At 41.2% G+C, this 19,540-nt stretch overlaps 1 protein-coding gene, 1 non-coding gene and 1 pseudogene across 2 annotated transcripts; 2 read left to right on the top strand and 1 right to left on the bottom strand.

Moving 5' to 3' along the window:
• Positions 1-7,512, bottom strand: part of LOC107851692 — a 10,130-nt pseudogene extending 2,618 nt beyond the window's left edge.
• Positions 7,513-8,085: 573 nt separating this feature from the next.
• Positions 8,086-9,812, top strand: LOC107844294 (ABC transporter G family member 26-like). Its single transcript, XM_047397702.1, has 5 exons — positions 8,086-8,122; positions 8,605-8,813; positions 8,948-9,201; positions 9,421-9,495; positions 9,620-9,812. Exons 1-5 carry the CDS (start codon positions 8,086-8,088, stop codon positions 9,810-9,812), a joined length of 768 nt encoding a protein of 255 aa, XP_047253658.1.
• A 6,094-nt stretch (positions 9,813-15,906) lies between these two features.
• TRNAM-CAU lies at positions 15,907-15,980 on the top strand. The gene has a single exon. It is a non-coding gene; the product is annotated as a tRNA-Met (tRNA).
• The last annotated feature ends 3,560 nt before the right edge of the window (positions 15,981-19,540 follow it).

Genomic DNA, 19,540 nt, shown 5'->3' on the forward strand with positions numbered 1-19,540 from the left:
CAGGAACGAGAATATCAGAGTTGGCATTACAAAGATAGATGGGATTAAAGGCGAAGACAAGGCTGCTGTTTAGCAAGATAGCAACCATTGAACTAGGCAATCGGCAATCCACATGCCATCCATCAAGAGCAAAGGATGTGGCATCAGGTAGTTCTTTGAACCGAGGCATGTAAGCCCAAAGGTAGATCCAACTGGAATGATTTCACTCTCTATGAAGGAACAAGTAGGACAAAAAGCTGGAGTGCCCCTTATTTTATGTCTACTACCAGTTATTTCTACTGAACTACGACCCATCCTTCAAATAGATGTAAGCTAATGAGCTCGGATATTAATGAACTCTATAGATGAGTTATCTCTCGAAACAAGACTCTTACCGATCTATTAACAACAAGTAGATCTACACCGGGGGAATTAGTAATGTGTCAAGATAAATTGGTGCAAGAAAGCATGGATACAATTCTTAATAAGGAAATCCGCAGAAAACCAATGAGTTCATAAGTCTCATGTCAGAGCTTATTATAAGTTATAAGAAGTGAGAACTTCCAAAAGCAATGTTCATAAGAAAAGCAAAAAAGCACTTTATCATCAAACTGACTCTCATTTTAGTTTAATCCTTCTTCGATCGGAATAGGGAGCACTTGGAATCAAATGAATTCAGACAAAGAAAGTGCGGAGTCACTAGTCCCGCTAACATGATAATCGAGTTATGTTGGGCTATTCTCTAGTCACATCTGGGAAGACTCTCACGTCTACATCATAACACCAAGACGGATTGTATGAAGAGATTGATTTTTATTTTCAGATCTCCGCTCAAAAATAGGTGGAGTTCGCCCCTTGAAAGATAGTTAAGTGTTGCAATAGGGGGTTGTTTAGCGAACAGGAAGCAGTCTCCATACCAACATAGAAGGCTTTGCAGCTATCCAGAACCAGAAGAGAGACTTACTCTATGGAGGTGCTAACGCTTTACTAATATAATATAATGAAAAAGTAAAAGCTTTTCTTCTGTTCTACGAATCTAACTAATCTATACTATAACTATAATCAGACTAGGTATTCTAGAGTGAACTAGCATAGCGGAGTGAAATATATCGAAGAATAAACTTAGCCTTCAACCACAAATGGGGTCCTTTAGGCAGCCGATTGCCCCTTTGCTTCCACTGACTTACGTCATGAAAACCCGTCAATGAAATAATGAAATAAAAAGAAGGGTTTTTCCCATCCTATGAGCCCTGCAAGCTCACAAGTCGTCAGTCACTCAGAGGATTTTATCGACCGGAACACAACGATGAAAGGAAATGACTAGTATTTAGCATATAGCTAAGAGAAGACGGGGTTGTCTCTGTTACAATTGTTTATAGTCCTTGTCCTGAAAGCTTAGTGAGGAAAATCCTCAACAGAGAGGAAGTTTTTATTTTACTGTTTTAATGAGAGTGACCGTTCAAAGAGACTTTTCCCTTCTTAAAGGGATGGCTCACTCTCTTTTAAAGGTGTCCCTGCTGCACTTTAAGTATGGCATATGATTAGCTAGCACAGGAGAGAGAGTTTGACATTTCCTCGCTCAATCTCATATTAGTCAGTCGTCTTACTGTTGTCGAATAAGCTCTTAGGAAGCTGTGTGGGAAAGCGAGTAGAGGAGACCCCACCCCATTCTATTACCCTTTAGGGGAAAGAATCATTGTTCCCCCAGCGGAAGACTCACTAACAAAATCCGTCGTCTTGCCTGTCTCTTTCTGCAATGAGTTTAGTGATGAGATTGCCACTTATCCATTAAACTTTACTGTTCCATACTAAATTCCTTTGTTCACCAATCAACTAAAGAACCAATTAGTTATAGCAGCACCTGCGACTAAAAAAGTAGCCCCGGAAAACATTCAAAAAAAGAGGTCTAGGGCTGGTTCTAGAAAGGGATCAAAGAGAATGTAGTTCATTCAAGGCTCAGACAGAATTAATTAGAAGCACCTCTTTCTATTGATATTGACTTGATGTGATTCTCTCTTCTCTCACCCATAAACCATAGGAAACATCCACAGCAGACATCTTCAAAAAAGCTGGTAGGAGTTTGGGCAGTTGGTCGAAAAGTACCTAGTTCAGTGACGCCTATTGCCTTCGTCTTATTCAAATGTTATTGGCAGAATGCCTTCAATCTAGTCTTGAATCAAGGAACCAATCTTCATTCTTAATATACACGTTTTGTAGAACTTATGCCCCTCTTCTCTTTAAGTAAAATCAGGCTGAGCGATCTACCATGAAGATACAATAGGAAGAAAGATACAAATATAGAAGAGAGAGTCTCACATCCCAAGTGGAACATAGAATTCATGCTCAACACAACCTAATTGGTGAAAGGATGACCTCCTTAGTTATTAGCAGCCAAACCCACTTTATTATGATTTTCCCTTTTTTATACATAGTAAAAAAGAGGTCCTCAGGTCAACTCGCTTAAAAAAAGTTGATATTCAGTTGTTGTTCCGTAAGCCCTATTCACTCCGTCATGATACGAGGAATGAATCTCAGTAGAGGCCCATCAGCCCCATCTTTGAAAAGAGAAGAAAGATATGCAACTCGCTTGCGGCTTTTAAAGGGATCTTTCCTTCCTTCTCTACCTACTTCTCAATACCCTCTGCCCCTTGGAAAAGAGCCCGAGGCACCTCTTTACTGATAAAAAGAATAGATAGAAAGAATGGGTTGACTTAATACATAATTTGAACCACTAGCATCTACTTTCGAACCATTCACCTCTACTCTTTGTTGTGAAGCTCATTCCCCGATCCCTGCATCAAATGAGTCTGTTCTACACTTTTAGGGTCGAAAGACTAAACCAAGACAAGTGAGCTAAGGATGTCTCCTTCATCTGAAGATGAAAGTAGAATCTGAAATACATTTAGATCACCGAAAAAGATAGACAAAACTAGGACAAGGAAGCAGCACCCTTTATAACCGCTATATATCTATCGATTAAACTAGATTACTGTATCAGGATCTAATAAATACCTTGGTATAGTCGTCAAATCCCAACCAGGTCCCATATCGTAACACTTCCAGATTAGGCCGAACTTGATCATATCCAGATCTTTAGTTGACCTTCTCCAAGTTGTGCTACACATAGGAACATCCATAAGTTGATCTAAGGATACATCCTCAGACAACGTAACCGTATATTACCAGGAACACCATTTGAGCCACATTTTAACCCAATTGTGGATTACAGTGTGCTTTAAGATATCCCTTTCTTTATTGAACACCATCTCTTCAGGGAAGAGACGTATCTCCTTAGGTTTTAATTCCTTTCAGAGAAAATCCACTATCTTCCCTTTCAGATAAAGATTGAGAGGCTTCCCTCTTCCAATCCAATATTCTAGAGGTAGTGGATGTGACCGGTTTGGCTTTTGTGCAGCCGCCTTTAATCTTTCCTATCTTTTAGATTGGGTAGAATAAAGACGCGAACGAACTCTAAAACCAGCACCGCCTAATGTTTATAAAACTGATATTCCTATCGGATACTTATTCGACACAGTGCAAAGTCCAAGAGTTGTCCTACAGGACAATAATAACCTTAAAGATATTGGAGATAAATCAATTTGCATCGATTTAACACAAAACTTCTTGGTAAACTCAACGGTACCAGTGTCCGATACGATAGACTTAGCATCAAAAATAGTAATGCCGAGTCGATCTTGTAATTTTCTGTACTGCAGGGCCACTTGTTTATCGGTGATTAGGATATCATCACCTAACAAAGCGTAGTCCTTAAATGGGCGATTAAGATACGGGTATACTTTCTTCGCTACTAACCACACTATATAGTGATGGGACAACGAAAAGAGAGACCATGATCAGTAGTAACCTAACGGCTGACCACAAACAAATGCAATCTCATACATTCTTTTAGTGATTGGTTTCCCAACCATAAAGGTGTTGAGACCCAAAGAGTTATTGACTATTGAAGATGCAAATGTAGACCCAAACATACAAGACATAAGGGAATACATAACACTCAATAGCCAACGGTCCGTTGCCGATTTCAAGTCAAAGGAATAACATTCATTCTTCTTTCCTCTTCTCAATTTTAGCAAGGGACGCTCTTGGTCGAAAGTCCCATCCGTTGAAATATGAGATAGAACTTCCATTTCCCACTTATGGACAGGAAACAGAAGTCGCTGTTTTACATAATTGCAAATAGCGAACAACCGTCTCTTACTACCTCCCTGAGTGGTCTGACTCAACCTACCTGTTACCAATGGCACATTTCTATATGGATATAAATAACAATCAAAATGTGGCCCTATGGATCTCTCAAAATATTCAACTTATTGGCAAACAGATGGAAGCGGCACCCAACTCGATGTATCTGAAGCAGCAGATCTGCAAGACTCGGTCTTTCTTTCTCAGTTTAAAGAGAGGAGAGGAAGGGAGAAGCGAATGGTTTTTGATCATTTTATTGATGAGATTTTCAATGAAATTTGAGATGGGGCAAGTGTGAAGAGTCAACTATTGCCCTACTTTTATTATTTCTTAGAAGAATGGCCTGGTATACTTCTAAAAAGGCGATTCCCGCTCTACTGAATCGAAAGAATGACTCCCGTATTTGGAACAGATAAGTTTGATACAGATAACAAAGAATAGAAATTGGAGAACAGGTGCCTTTCCCTAGTGAAACCCCTCCCAGCCCAAAGGAAAATGCCCAGATTATTTGAAAAAAAAAATGCGTCAGTCACGCATCCTAATTGGTGAGCTTATGCAGGCCATAGTTCCTTCCCTGCTCTTAGTTTTCTTTAAAGGCACCATTTTCATGAGTAAAAAGAGCATGTGCTTAACTGAATAGATCACAAATTACTGCTCCACAGTCTGAGTTCCTTGGTTTGCCCTTCCAGGCTTGGCTCCAGTCTCTACGGGCTCAGCAGCAGCTTCTTGGGATGGGCCACCAGCTTGAGACTATTCTTGATGCTGGACTTCAGCAATGGAAGCCACTGCTTCTTCAGTCTGAGAATCCACCTCTTTGTCGCTTACAGCCTAGGCGGCTCGGTTCGGCCGAGCCTGTGGGCGTGGTGTTTTGTCCGTAGTTGGATCGGCAAATCGATTGGCGATTTTCCTTGCTTGGCTTACTTTCTTGATTGAAAGAGTTTTCCTGTTGGACAGCTACTATGAATAAATGGATTGCCTCTATTGAACCTAGCCTTACTAAATATCCTAAGAAAAAAAGCCTGCTGCTGCAAGTGTGCTTGAGAATGAGTTCACGCTCTTCTTGTTACAGTAAGTGCTGCAATTGAATCAGCTCTTGATGCAATAGAATAGGAGTTCTTGGTGTAAGCATAACCACAGTTGACTAAATATCCGCCGTGGTTGAATCACAAAGAAGAAAAAGGGTAGCGTAGGGTAGAGTAAATTCGACGGTATGCCACAAGGTTATTCGAGTTCACAGGTGTCCTTGCTTTCCCTTAATAGTCTGAGGAGAACAGAACTCCCTTGAGATAGGAAAAATAAAGAGTGAGGTAGTGGACAACTAAGAAAAATTATCTTTTCAAGGCTCGAAGCGCTATAAAGGAAAGTAGGTAGAAGAAGGAGACAAGAACTATCTTGCTATACCTGAATCAGTTTGACTCAATGCTTGCACTTGGATCTTTCTCCCCAGCTTCCTTCTACGATTCTAGTCAAGCCCTACTAGTATGCCTCGAGAGCCTGAGCTACTATTTTCTTTTCCTTACCCATATATCACAGTTAGTACCCTCAAAACCATTGTCTTTCAAGTAGAGCATCTTTTCAAGTCAGTCTTGTCCCACTTGCTCGTTAGCAAATGCCTTGGGCCCTACCTCTCTTTTCCAACAATCTTAGTCGAGTGCTCGTTTCTCTCTTTTTAGGCGAGCTACTTCGTTCCAGCCTTTCTCTTTCTGTTTTGAAACACTTTCGGCTTGAACTCTATTCGTTTGAGCTCGTAACCCTTCTCGACCTATCTTTTTAGACTCATTCCCATTCTCTTTTAAAGCAATCTTAGTTCAAGCACTGGTCAACAGACTGATCTTCAACTAGCTTATCGAAATGTACTCCGTCACAGGGAAGTGCAGGTTCGAGCCCAGCTCTTGAAAAGGCCTTTGCTATTATAGGAGAATGAGCTTTCTCTATCTCCATAACTCTAATTGTAACATAATCTGGGGAAGTTGTTCAGTAAGGAAAGATCGTATCCACATAGAGCAGCTAGGTCTAGAGCAACAATCTTATTACTTTCAGCTAACTGAAAGGGAGAATAAGACTCTTTATTTGCTTTAGTTTGCGAAAGACCCCCGGAAATACAAAGAAGAGTAAGAATACAGTTTCTAACAAGTATAAATCTTCAGATTCAGTGAATGGAGCAAGAGCAGGTTTCTCAACTGGAATTCATATCCCTGGCTAGCGGAGAAATGGAACTATCCTTGCGACTTCTTTCTTAGATTCATTCCTTCCTTAAGGGAAGTTCTCATTCAAGGATTTTAGAGGATTCTCATCCAGCTCTTAATCAGCAAAAGAAGGAGTACAAGAGGTCTTACCCAACGGACCACTAAACACTTTACCTATGCGATAGTCAAATGAGCATTATACTGAGTCATTGGAAATCGAAGTAAGGGAATTGGAGACTTCCCCAATCGGAGAGAGGATGAGTGACCTAACCACTTAGGAAGAATCAAAACAATAGAAAATGTTCAAGTTTCACTGTCCTTACCTTCAATCCAATCTAATTCTGATTCTGCATAAAGTCTTTCAAGTTCGGATACGATCACCCAATATAACCCTCCTTAACTGCCCTAGCTTCTTGCCCATCGGGCATAGTGGCACATCCTTCTTGATTGGGCATCTTTCAAAGAGGAAATTGCATATGAATCAGGCACACTCTAACCCCTGAACTTCCCTCCTAGAGGCGGGTGGTTTACTTCCTGCTCTTTGTTCATTCGGAGAATAAGGTCTGAAAGTACAACTCTTAATAAGATTAGATGCTCGACCCAAACTATTAAATATCTCCTGATTCTCTTAAGGCCATAAATCACGAAAAGTCAGGTAAGAGTGTTATCAAAGACTGTTTCCCTGGAAGAAGAGCTGGGCAAAGACTAAGGGAATATCTTTTCATCGCTACAAGGCAGATGAAGTTCGACATCAATAAAGAGAAAGACTTTCTTCTAAAATGCATCATCCCATCTTTCATGCTTCTGGTTCTGTGGAAGGTGAAAGGGCCAGGGACAGAACTCTGGGCACATAACTCCTGGGGGAGCACTCTTCAGGGACATAACAGCATTCTGTCACCGCGAGCTTAGGGCATTGGATTAGGATTCCCCCACCTCATAAAACATCATTTTATGCTTCTGACATATATGATATGAAAGAAGATGAGTCTTTATTCGCCTCATCAGGCATAGTTTCTTTTCAAGAAAGAGACAGAGGATATGAGCTTGACACCGCAGCTAGGCATGGTTCCGCAGACTGTATACGTGGTAGGGCCCACTTCAGAAAGTAGGTTTCCAAGCCCACAGATTCAAGAGTGAAGTTAGAGGCTGACTAGTGAAATAGGAAATTCAAATGAAAGAAGGTTCTTTCACCTTATATTGATTTTTTGTTCCTGCTTCAACTCATAGATGACTACCTGAGGATCACTCACTCTACTATAAGACCACTAAGAGGGATTAGATTACCAACCCCTCTTTTTAACTAGAACTTCAGAACAGCTATGCTTGTCGCCTGCTCAAGCAATTGTCGCAGCTCCAGCTGAAGCAATTGTAACTGCTCTGGTGGATCAGAGCTACTCAAAAACCGTGATAGGTGCTTAAGATCAGAACTGCTTACAGCAGCCTTGACCTGGTTCAATGGAAAGGGAAAGCGAAAAGATTGAGCATAAAAAAATCTAGAGAATGAGCTATTACGTGTAAACAATGGAAATTCAATAATAAGAGTCTGATCTTCTCGCTTAAGAATATGCGATTCTTCCGGAGTGAAGTTGTTGGGGGGAAGAAAAGATGAGGAATCTATTTTAATTGAGGAAGCCACTTTCATTAATGTATACTAGCTGGTCTACAAAAGCATGACGCATGACGCTTCTCCTTTTTTTAGTCCACTCTCCCTTAGAAAATGGAGCTGCTTGAAAGCAAATTTCAAAATTACATAGGTGAATGTAGAGATCACCAATGTCCTTGATTTTCCTTAATAGTCCAAGGGGAACAGAATGGCAGAAGCGAAGTGAAACTATGAACAGACGACTCGATCCTTGACCTCTGCCTGCTCTACTATGGTGAATTGTGTGAACCGTCTTATCTAAAAAACGTCAGATATCAGAGAGGGAACACTTTGATTTAGTTAATTATGTATTAACAGCTAGTACATCGTTGCTGAGTTAGAATACCCCAAATAGTGTCATTTGAACACTTGGTTACAAGAGAATTTTGAAGAAAGTCAAGCGTACCAAGTGCGTGTGATAACTAGAAATTCACAATTCTAAAGAGTATCGAGTTTCCCATAGAAAGCATGTGGCTCAACAGTTTCAAGATTTAGGTAGAGTTTTGGTTATGTCTATCTTATCCACCATATATAACAATTCACTTTGTCCAACACCCAGGAGCAACGCTTAACTTGAAGTTCATGACACAATAGAGCATCTTAGACAAGATCAAATTGAGGATTTGTCATCGTCCCCTCCAGCTGTTGGCTCCATACAGATTGGTAGAAGCAATGGCTTTGGCCATAACATAGAGTTCATGTCTCAAGCTTACCTCAGAAACAGAAGCTCAGATATTAATATAGAGGTAGAAGATGATATATCAATTGCTGATAAAGATCAACCCCTCCCCATATTTCTCAATGTAATTTTTTATCTAACCAAACTTTTATTTCTCAGAAATGTTTCAAAGAATCAAATTATTGATATGTGTTTCAGAGTTTTGGCTTCTGCCATTTAAATGGTCTTTGAATGTAGTTCGCGGATGTTGAGTAAAAGGTGAAGATTAGCCAAGCTTCCTCCAACAATCCTGTCAAGGAAGTTGCATCAAAGGTAGCTTCCCAGTTTGAGCATGACAATTACAAGCTGATACTTAAGGTTCGAACAAGGAAGGGTGAAATTCTTGCCTTAATGGGGCCTTCTGGCAGTGGGAAAACAACCTTGTTAAAGATATTGGGAGAAAGATTGCAAGAAAATGTCAGAGGAACTGCCACATATAATGACATCCCATATAATACAGCTATCAATAAGAGGTATATTACCTATCCATCAATAATTCCTTTTTCCTTCTCTCTTTCTATTGCATTAAAACCAAGAATCTAAAAAAGTTATTCTTTCAATGTACATGATTTTGTATTAAATTCGATACTGAATTGAGCATTGTTGTGCTAGGTGGGTTTCGTGACATAAGATGATGTGCTTTTTCCACAATTGACTGTAGAGGAAGCCTTCATTTTTGCTGCATTCTTAAGACATCCAAGCAAGATGAGTCAACGTCAGAAGTATGAAAGAGCTGAAGTGCATATTAAAGAATTAGGCCTGGAAAGGTATGTGAGCTACCTTTCCATGAACTTCCTTCGCCCTTGATTACAAAGTACCATAATCTAAAACTGTCAAAAGAAATTGAACATGATTGTTGCAACTGTTCATTCCAACATTTCACAATCATAGATGTCGTCATACAAGAATAGGTGGAGGACTTATTAAAGGCATATTTGGGGGAGAGAGGGAAAAAACTAGCATAGGGTATGAAATCCTTGTTGATCCTTTTCTCCTCTTGCTCGACGAACCAACTTCAGGCCTTGATTCGTCCTCTGCAAGGAAGGAACGAGTCGGTTCCCCTTTCCGTCTTTTGGTAGCATAAAGAAAATAGATTCAAATTGACACCAAAAGAGTGAGAAAAAGGGGGTAAGTGTACATTAGGCCATGTGCAACAAACAAAGTACAAGGATAGCACCGTACCCTCATAGTCCTCAATCTTTGGCACATCTGGATTGGCAGAAACTCACTCGGTCTGTGCGTCTACCGGGGAACCATACTGACTTTTCTATTTATGATAGTTGGAGTGCACTCCACTTCATAAAGAGTGAATAGAATTCACTCTATACCCATATCCCTGGAACAACTGTAAAATAAACTCCATCTTAGTTTACCCGACTTTGACTTTGACTTGAAAGAGTAAGTTTTTGCCTTTGTTGTTGAAAAGTCAAGACCCGTTGGGGAATCTATCTAGACCCGCCTGCCGGCCCTAAATCTATCTTACTCTTCCTTGGTCTTTTCCACGGATCGGTGGATATGAAATAGAATGAATTCAAGGACAAAGTCGCCTGTATACTGTGATCCAGACCCAGGAAGGGCCAGATATGAATCGAAAAGAGTAATTTTCCTTATAGGAGAAAGGGTGTGCGCTAAAGCTAGTGCAGCTCTTTTTTGCGATATAGGTGTAATTTCATTAATTCAGTACTTAATCCCTCGTCAAATGAATAAAAAAAAAGGTTGGCTTTTCGTCGTGCTTTTTTTTAGTTATAGGGCAGAGAGAGAGAGGCAACTGAAACTTTTAGAGTGGAGTTTATGCTCTTTCCTTCTCTTTTGATAAGCTTTTCATAGCCGTAGTCGTACTCAAGTACCCTTGTAGGGGAATCCACTTCTGAGATGGAGAGAATCCCGGGATGCATATGTTTTTTTCAGGGTTGAAGGAAGAAGTAAGCACAGCTATTGGACTTCTTTGTGGTATGGCAGCAGTAGCAAAGAAAAAAGCTGCTCACTCTGCTTTATCGAGAAAGGGAGCAGTGAGAAAGGGGCGACTATCATACGAAAATAAAACTAGTAAATTAAGATGTCGGAACTCTTACTTTCTTCTTGTCTTTACTCTTCCCCCCATCCTCCTTTCGCCTATCCGCTCAACTCTGATACCCGAATCTCCTTATGTTTGAAGTTTATTGGACATGAATGAACCCGAACAGACGTATTTGTTGCTTCTGCTTTCTGCCATATGGGTTCAGTTTCATAATGTTATTATCGGACTCCATTTATTGAATTTGGTCTAGCTATATTACAAGATTCTATTTTTACGAGCAAAATCTAATTATAGTAGACAACCTACTTTCTTAATAAAGAGAAGTTAGGGACATAGTAAACCTCCTACTATAAAAGTGATTCCCTAGGATCGGAAGGGGAAAGATTGAATCTTGAAAGACTGAGCCCCCAGCTAGCAAGATCGGGAGGGTTAGTGTCCTCTTAAGAAGGAATACCCAACTTCTAGGGTCAGCTTCGATCACGAGGAGAGAAGAGCGGACCATTGAAAGTCTCAATTCTTATCCGCCCAAGGTATAGAGTTCGATTTCAAATCCAATGATTTATTGACCTACGAATCTGCTATTACGGAACTCAACCCTTCTCCGCAAACTCTTTCAGTTGTTGGATGTGCAAAACAACCTATTTCCCTTTACGATGACTCGGTGACCTTTGACACGGTACGCCTGGTTGCACGTAATCTTGACTTTCACCTTTCACTCGTGCAGTTGGACTGACTAGTGACAACAAATTCAACCTTGAGACCGAGCCCTACCTCTCACATTTCGGTTCATTACAAGGAAAGACTAAAAAGAAAAAAGAAAGCTTTCAACGGACACAAGCCCTCGGGACTTGACACTTGAACACCGGGAAGCTTGCCCCAGGGTCCTTCGTTTGGAACTGCCCTTTTCCTTTCCCCTTTGACCTGTGCCAAACTCCACTTTTGTTGTTGCTAGGTAGAATGATTCATTCAACCTCGGTATGGGCAACCAAGACACCCTTTTCTGTCGAATGAATCTTTAAATCATCATCTTCAAACCACGACTCCGATCACGGTTTCTAGTTGACTTTATCTCAGGTGACAGGGGCAGGAGAACACTTCACAAAATGCGTTTTGACAGTGAGCGAGATCTTTGAAATTCAATCAGACAAGCACTGGGTGGGTAAGATATAGGATTCTTGTCTGAGTCGCGTGGATCACAAATTGGATCTATGATTTCAAGTCCACTCATTGATTTCAAGAAAACCAAATCAATTGGCTTTTAGCGATGCCTCCAACTTGAGATTTTGATTAATAGAATTGGCCATCAAATGTATATTCATTCATCTATCAGCTGCATCTTCTTTAGTGAATGAAAGAGAGACTCATTTCATAGGTAGAAAGGATAGGAAAAAGGGGGAAGGCTACTGTTGAGGTTTTTATTCCAACTAGCGAGGAAAGGCCTCGTTTTGGTCCTATAGAATGAATGTGAAAAGCAGAATCCTTAGAATCGTATGATTCAGATACCTGATAAAATGAATAGATAAAAGATCGGGATAGCCGGGATGACCTATTTCAAGATCAGATGATCCACCTCTTTGTCCGCTTGGGAGGGCTAACTCGGATAGGTTAGATACGAGGGAAAGAGCCCATAAAAGAGAGATCGGATGCCCTTTCCGATGCAGTTCACGATCCGAAGCTACCAACTAGCTAAACTAGGTAGTTTGTTGTTAGAATATCTATCCTAGTAGGAAGATGGAAAAAATATACTATACACTATAGGAGATTCAAAGAATAGGCTTGTTGGAACTATATCAAGATTAGAATGACAAGGAATATCTGTATCCGTATATAATAAGTTGGGCTCTATCCTTCCCGCCCACCTTAAACATATCTGAAGGGAAGAATTCGAGGGTAGCCTGATGATTAAGGGATAGGGACACTGTCAATAGGGTATGGTTCTTTTTAATCACCCCGGATGATGCACACTGCTTTAAATAAAGCGCAATGAATGATGCGCCAGACCGCCCAACCAGTTAAACCATTCTCTTATAGAATGGGTAAGCCACAAAAGAATGTTCCTTGCTTCCAGCTATCCTCATGAGTTATTTTTGCTGTAATTTGTCTCTCGATAAGAAGCTTTCTTTTGATCCGGGTTAATCTCGTCTTCTTGAAGAATTACGGATTCCTAAACCTAGTAAGGGAAAACGATTCTACTCCAATTGCATTCATCAGTTGGATGAGAGTGAGAATAGAAAGGAAGCCGGGAGGAAGAATGGAGTATAGCATTACCTATATAGTACAACCCTACTCCTGTTCCCCTCAATCCCATATCTACTACTTAGTTAAGCCCTTAACTACTTCTATATCTTAGAACAACCCTGCTCTCTGATTGACATTTTATAGTCTTTATATCTATGTAAAGAGGAAGCTAGGAGAGGATTCTAAACAATTCTATCAAGCCGAACAACAAAAAGAGAAAGATAGAATACCTTTCTTAGCTAGCCTAGCGTGCTATAAACCTACAGGGAACAAGAGCCAGATCGAAGACATTCCTTTCATTCTTTTATACCCCTCTCTTCTTAGTTGCTCCTCTTTCTAGGGATCTAATGGTCGTAGACCACCTCCTTATGAATATGTTGAAGAATTCTTTCCCCCCTTTGAGTTCTCGAGTGAAAGGGTCCAAGACATAGGAAAATATCAAGTTTCTCTCTCAACATATGACGTTTATCCTGAAGCAGCATTTATCGAAGTAGCATTCCCATAAGTAGAGGATGAAACCCTTGCTTGTTTATCCCGACAAGGGTTTATGAATCACTCAAACGAGCCTTTATAACCATATCTGAATCGGCATCCCTATCCATATGTTTACGCGCAGGGGCATCCAAATCCAAATCTGTAGAATCTATTGGGGAATCCCCATCCGCACCCGAATTGGCTAAATCTAGTATAGTGGGTCTTATGTCGATGAGGGAAAAAATCTTTTTAAAAGGCATCTCGACGAAAGAGGACTAAGAACCATAAGGCGAGCGCCAAAACACTAGCACAAACTGCTTCCACAGATACGCATGATAAGGCGGTGTGGGGACAACCAGGCCACCACTTTTACCAGATATGGGTCCGGACGACCCAAGAGCCCGCCACTAGAATCCAACTCTTAAGAGGCTAAGGTCTAAGGGGCTACCGCAGGAAGTAAGCTTCACCTGTAACCTTAAGGAATACAGAAAGTTACCCGAAATTCCTAGCAAGGACTTTGCCTGCTATTCATTCCTAAATTTCTTTCACCCAATACTAGCTAACTCGATGGGACGTCAACAGCGGGAATGCCAAAAGCAAGACCTAGACCTGGTTCACCTAGTTAAGCAGCAAAGACCTCTTTCTCTTTGGGAGCTTTTGTAACGGCTATAAAGAATGCTACGCGCCTTGTGAAAGGCTATTGGGATCGATCCCTTCAACCCTCCTTGGCGTGGAAGGTCGCAAGAGAAAAGAAAACTATTCTTCGTCAGCAGCTTTTTCAACCTACCCGAGGTAAGGAAGTAAAGCAACCAATAGTCTTTTTACCTACTATTCCTTTCACCGGGTGAGAAAAAAGTAGTTACCTTTAGCCCAATCTTCCTTATTAATTATTGATAAGGCATAAGGGAAGCATCATCCTTATAAGACTGTTGCTAAACAAAAGAAATTCTTTTTCACATTCAACCATAAGAGGGAAACTTGATCAATCAAAGCTACGCCCTCTTCCACTACTGACTATGAACAGTTGACAGCTAATGATTTTGACTTTACTAAGCCAGTTCGGTAAGTTAAGGTCCATGCTTAAAACGAAAAAAAAGAGGAAGGGGAAGGGGTCGCTCGAAGCTGTGGAGATAACGTAGAAGATAAAAAAGTTATATTTATAATAATAAAGAGAATGCATCATGATGGAGCTACCTCTATCAGGATAAAAGGGATTCCCCCTTTTCTGTAGAAAGATAGAGTGCACAACACTTAGTAGATAATGGATCTACTTGTAACATCCAAATGTTAATGGGTTGTTATTTCTGGTTGAAAAGAATGATACCATTGATAACTTCCCTATTTGATTTATTGCAGGGTGTTTGGACTGCTTCCTTCCTATTGATGCTAAATGGAGCATTGGTAAGGGTGATGTGTAAAAGGATATTGATAGGATGGTGTAAGAACGACATTTGCCATCTTATCCATGTCTTTATACACTAACATTTTACCACAATCTCCGATCCTTCATTAGAGAGATCCATAGCCGGACCACTCTTCATAGACAGGATTCCTGGTTGGAACCTAGGCGCCCCCCACTGAGACCGATTCGTTCGATCCAACAGGGTGAGCGAGGATCAATCGATTGAGTTCTTCCCCAATTATCCCTAATTGGAGCAGAGGCAAAAACCTCCGGATCCTATATCGATCTCCTCCGGTGTGGTCCTTTAGAAGGGACCATTAGGTTGTTATCTCTGGTGTTATTACCATTGATAACTTCCCTTTCTTTGTTCCAATTACCGGGGATTGCTTCTTACGAAGAGGGCCAATATGTGACTATGAGGGAGAAGAATCTACAATCTGTATTTAGTTTGTATATTTTTTTTCTTATTTTAGATAAAATGTTATTCTTTTTATAAGTCTAACAGCAACATTTGCCTTCTTTCTCAAGAGACCTCCGAAAGGAGGTTTCCAACCTAACAAAATTCTTAATTATTATAAATAATAATTGGGTTGGGCGGATAGTATTCTATACTTTAGGTAGTTTTGCATCCCATTGTTCTAAAGTCCAGAGTATTGTCTGTCTTGAAGGGGACCAATCGTTCCTAGGGAATTTCATGGTACTAACCATATCATAGACGGAAAAAGTCATAAGAATAATAAAGAGAATCTATTCAAATTCATATTCGAAAATGGGATTATCAACTATACTTGATTGGAAAAACCAGCCAATCTACTCTCTTGGTCTCTCCTCTGTAACTTGATAAATCATAAGAGAAGAAGAAATTATTGCGTAGAAAGTCGCACTTACTATCTTCTCTATCATTGTTATGTAAGAGAAAAAGAGCGAAAAGCTTACTTTTAGGTAGTGGCCTAAATGCAAAGAAGTGAACATCATGCTACTCAGACTATATGCTTAACACATGCAAGTCGAACCTTGGTTTTTGGAGTTCGAAAGAGAAGGGGAAGAAGCGGGGTAGAGGAATTGGTCAACTCATCAGGCTCATGACCTGAAGATTACAGGTTTGAATCCTGTCCTCGCCTAATCAGTGGAACATTGTTCACCGGGATAGAAGGCCGGTCCCAACCCATCTACAAAATGGGGCTAGTGTTCAGTCTTGGTTGGTTCCACCTCTTTGCAAGGTGATGACACCAGTAGCTGTGGAGCACAGATGACTATTTATGTCACTATTGAATTCCAACGTCAGAGCTCCTTTCCAACCAGTCAAGTGGCTTTTCGCTCCTTCTACTGTAAACTACTGTGTGCCTATTTAGAGCTTTTCACAGTCAAAGGGGTGGCAAGATCGGCATGCCTTCTAGTTGTAGTTGACTTTAAGCGCACCTGAACTGCCCATAGTCGTCTATTTATGGGCTTGCACTCAATAGTCAATCAATTCATTTTTCCATTTTTTATCGCACGCTTCAACTATTTATTTATATAGTGTGTGAAGTCTAACTAATGGAAAGTGCCTATGAATTAGTTCCAAGAAAACTGCCGTTCACATCAGGAATAGAGGTTGTTAAGGATGTACTTGCTTTTTCTTTTTTTTGTTGAGATTGGGTTGGTGTTCAGTGTACCGCTTGTGACGCCTATGCTTTGCAAGCCTACATAGGGTACAAGATCGAAAAGAATGCATTGGATGAATGCCCGAGCATTGAGAAGGAAGGACTCTTTCAAAGGCGAAAGGCCATGGGGAGATACCGTCTGTGATCCATGGATCTCCGATCGGGAAACCGTATCCAAGCTCCGTGGCTAGTCTGCGCTCTTTAGACTTTTCAAACTTAGTGAACTGAAACATCTTATTAGCTAATGGAAGGGAAATCAATCGAGGCCCCGTCAGTAGCAGGGAGCGAGAGCGGATTGGGGATTTGAAGAAAAACAAACACGAAGCTTTGTTCCTCTCCTTTTAGGAGAGCTACTTCATTCCTCAGCAAAGTGTTTACTTTTTTTTTGCCAGGTTTCATTTGATTTGTTATGGATTGGATGACGGAAAAACCAGCAAGCTACGGCTTCAAAGCTTACCTTATTTAGAAAAGGAGAAAGGGCTTTTTTATAGATGTTGAGGTAGAGTATGGGGGCGGAGCTTGAAGATAGAAGCAAGCCGTGCTAGCCTAGCAATATTTTTCAGCAGCAAGCTATGGTCTAACGACCCTCTAACCTAGGTTGGGGCAAAAACTCCAAAATCCAAAATGTTGGTTAGGGTTCCTCTTCTTTTAGGCGAGCTTCTTCGTTCCAAACCTTTCTCTAATAATAAGGTAAGCTTTCAAGCGGCCGCCCTTTAAAGGAGCGGGTGCAGTGAACTATAATTGTGAAAAAATTGAAAGATCTGGCCAAAGAAGGTGATAGCCCTGTAGATTCGTTCCCATGGTTCGATCCTTCCCAGTAAAACATAGCGTGTTCGAATTCTAATTGCTTTTATATGAGAAAAGGGGACCACCCTCTAAGCCTAAGTATTCGTCAATGACCGATAGCGTACAAGTACCATGAGGGAAAGGTGAACAGAACCCTATTTAGGGAGTACAATAGAGAACCTGAGATCCGATGCGAACAATCAGTCGAAAGAGCGGAGCTTAGAGCCTTTACTTTATGTAAAGCACACTTACTCTAACGGCGTACCTTTTGCATGATGGGTCAGTGAGAAAATGGGAACAGCGGCTTAAGCCATTAGGTGTAGGCGCTTTCCAGAGGTGGAATCTTCTAGTTCTTCCTATTTGACTCGAAATTGATCGATCTAGCCATGAGCAGGTTGAAGAGAGCTCTAACAGGCCTTGGAGGACCGAACCCACGTATGTGGAAAAATACGAGGATGACTTGTGGCTAGGGGTGAAAGGCCAACCAAGATCGGATATAGGTGGTTTTTCGCGAAATTTATTTCAGTAGAGCGTATGATGTCGATGGCCCGAGGTAGAGCACTCAATGGGCTAGGGTGGCCTTATTTCACCTTACCAACCCCAGGGAAACTCTGAATATAGGCCTAGATTATTTGTATAGACAGACTTTTTGGGTGCTAAGATCCAAAGTCGAGAGGGAAACAGCACAGATCATACGCTAAGGTCTCTAAGCAATCACTTAGTAGAAAAGAAAGTGATCGAGCAATGACAACCAGGAGGTGGGCTTGGAAGCATCCATCCTTTGAAGAAAGCATAATAGCTCACTGGTCTAGCTCCATGGCACCGAAAATATATCAGGGCTCAAGTGATTCACCGAAGCGACGAGACCTTAAAATCTGCTTTTTCAAGTCACAGTAGCAAAACATTTTGTCAATCGGGGAAGGTTTTTGGTGACAAGACCTAGAGATATCAGAAGTGAGAATGCTGACATGAGTAATGAAAAATCCTGTGAAAAACACGATCGCCTACCAATGGAAGGTTTTCTGCATTCAGTCAATCTACGCAAAGTGAATCGGTCCTTAAGGAACCCCCGAAAGGGCCTAGTCTGATGGGTACACAAAAGTGATGAAGTTGCTTTGACTACAGATCCATGCCTGTCTGTTGGAGCAAATTGGATAATTGGGCCAAGGGCTGCCCCCTCTTCCTCTCACTCTCTTTTTCCTAATATGAACCTTGAGTCATCAAAGTCTTTTTTACTCGGCCTGGCTCGGTCGCCCTACGCGACTGGTGCTTCAAAAGGTGAAAATCTCGGTCGTAGTTTGGTGACCTATCTTCAGTAGGGGCCTTTAGTCTTTTGATTAGAGTATGGGTCACGAGAGTGCAGAGCGTACTGCCCTGCCATAGTCATGAGTCTGTTTATAGTCGCGACTGTTGTCATAGTCAACAAGGTTGAAACTTCCAGGAAAAAACTTTGAATTGGGAGGGCGATCCTCCCGGTGAACTGACCGTACCCCAAATCAACACAGGTGAACAAGTAGAGTATACTATGGCGCTTGAGAAAACCATGTCGAAGGAACTCGACAAAATGACCCCGTAACTTCGGGAGAAGGGGTGCTCTCCTATCTTTTGATTAGGAAAGTAGCACATACCAGGGGGTGGCGACTGTTTATTAAAAACACAGGACTCTGCTAAGTGGTAATACGGTGTATAGAGTCTGACACCTGCCCGGTGTTGGAAGGTCGGAAGGAGAAGTGTTATAAGCTTTGAATGAAAGCCCTGGTAAACGGCGGTAGTAACTCTAACTGTCCTAAGGTAGCGAAATTCCTTATCGCATAAGTAGCGACCTGCACGAATGGTGTAACGACTGCCCTACTGTCTCCGACATGGACCCGGTGAAATTGAATTCTCCGTGAAGATGCGGAGTACCAACGGCTAAATGGTAAGACATAACTATAGCTTCACAGTGACAACCTTAATTAAATATGTAGGATAGATGGGAGGTGGTGACACACAACGACCAATCCTGAAAGACCACTTTTTTATCTAAGGACGCCTAACCGCCGCACCGATCATTCGGGGAGAGGAGGGACACTACAAGAAGGGTAGTTTATCTAGGGCGGATGCCTCCTAAAGAGTAAAGAGGTGTGTGAAAGTAGGATCAAGCTAAGATTTTGCTCGTGAGTGTAATGGTATAAGCCTGCCTGACTGTGAGACCGACTGGTTGAACAGAGATGAAAGTCGTCTATAGTAATCCGGGAGTCCCATATGGAAGG

Source organism: Capsicum annuum, chromosome 10 (assembly GCF_002878395.1).
Source record: "Capsicum annuum cultivar UCD-10X-F1 chromosome 10, UCD10Xv1.1, whole genome shotgun sequence".
NCBI classification, from domain to species: Eukaryota; Viridiplantae; Streptophyta; class Magnoliopsida; order Solanales; family Solanaceae; genus Capsicum; species Capsicum annuum.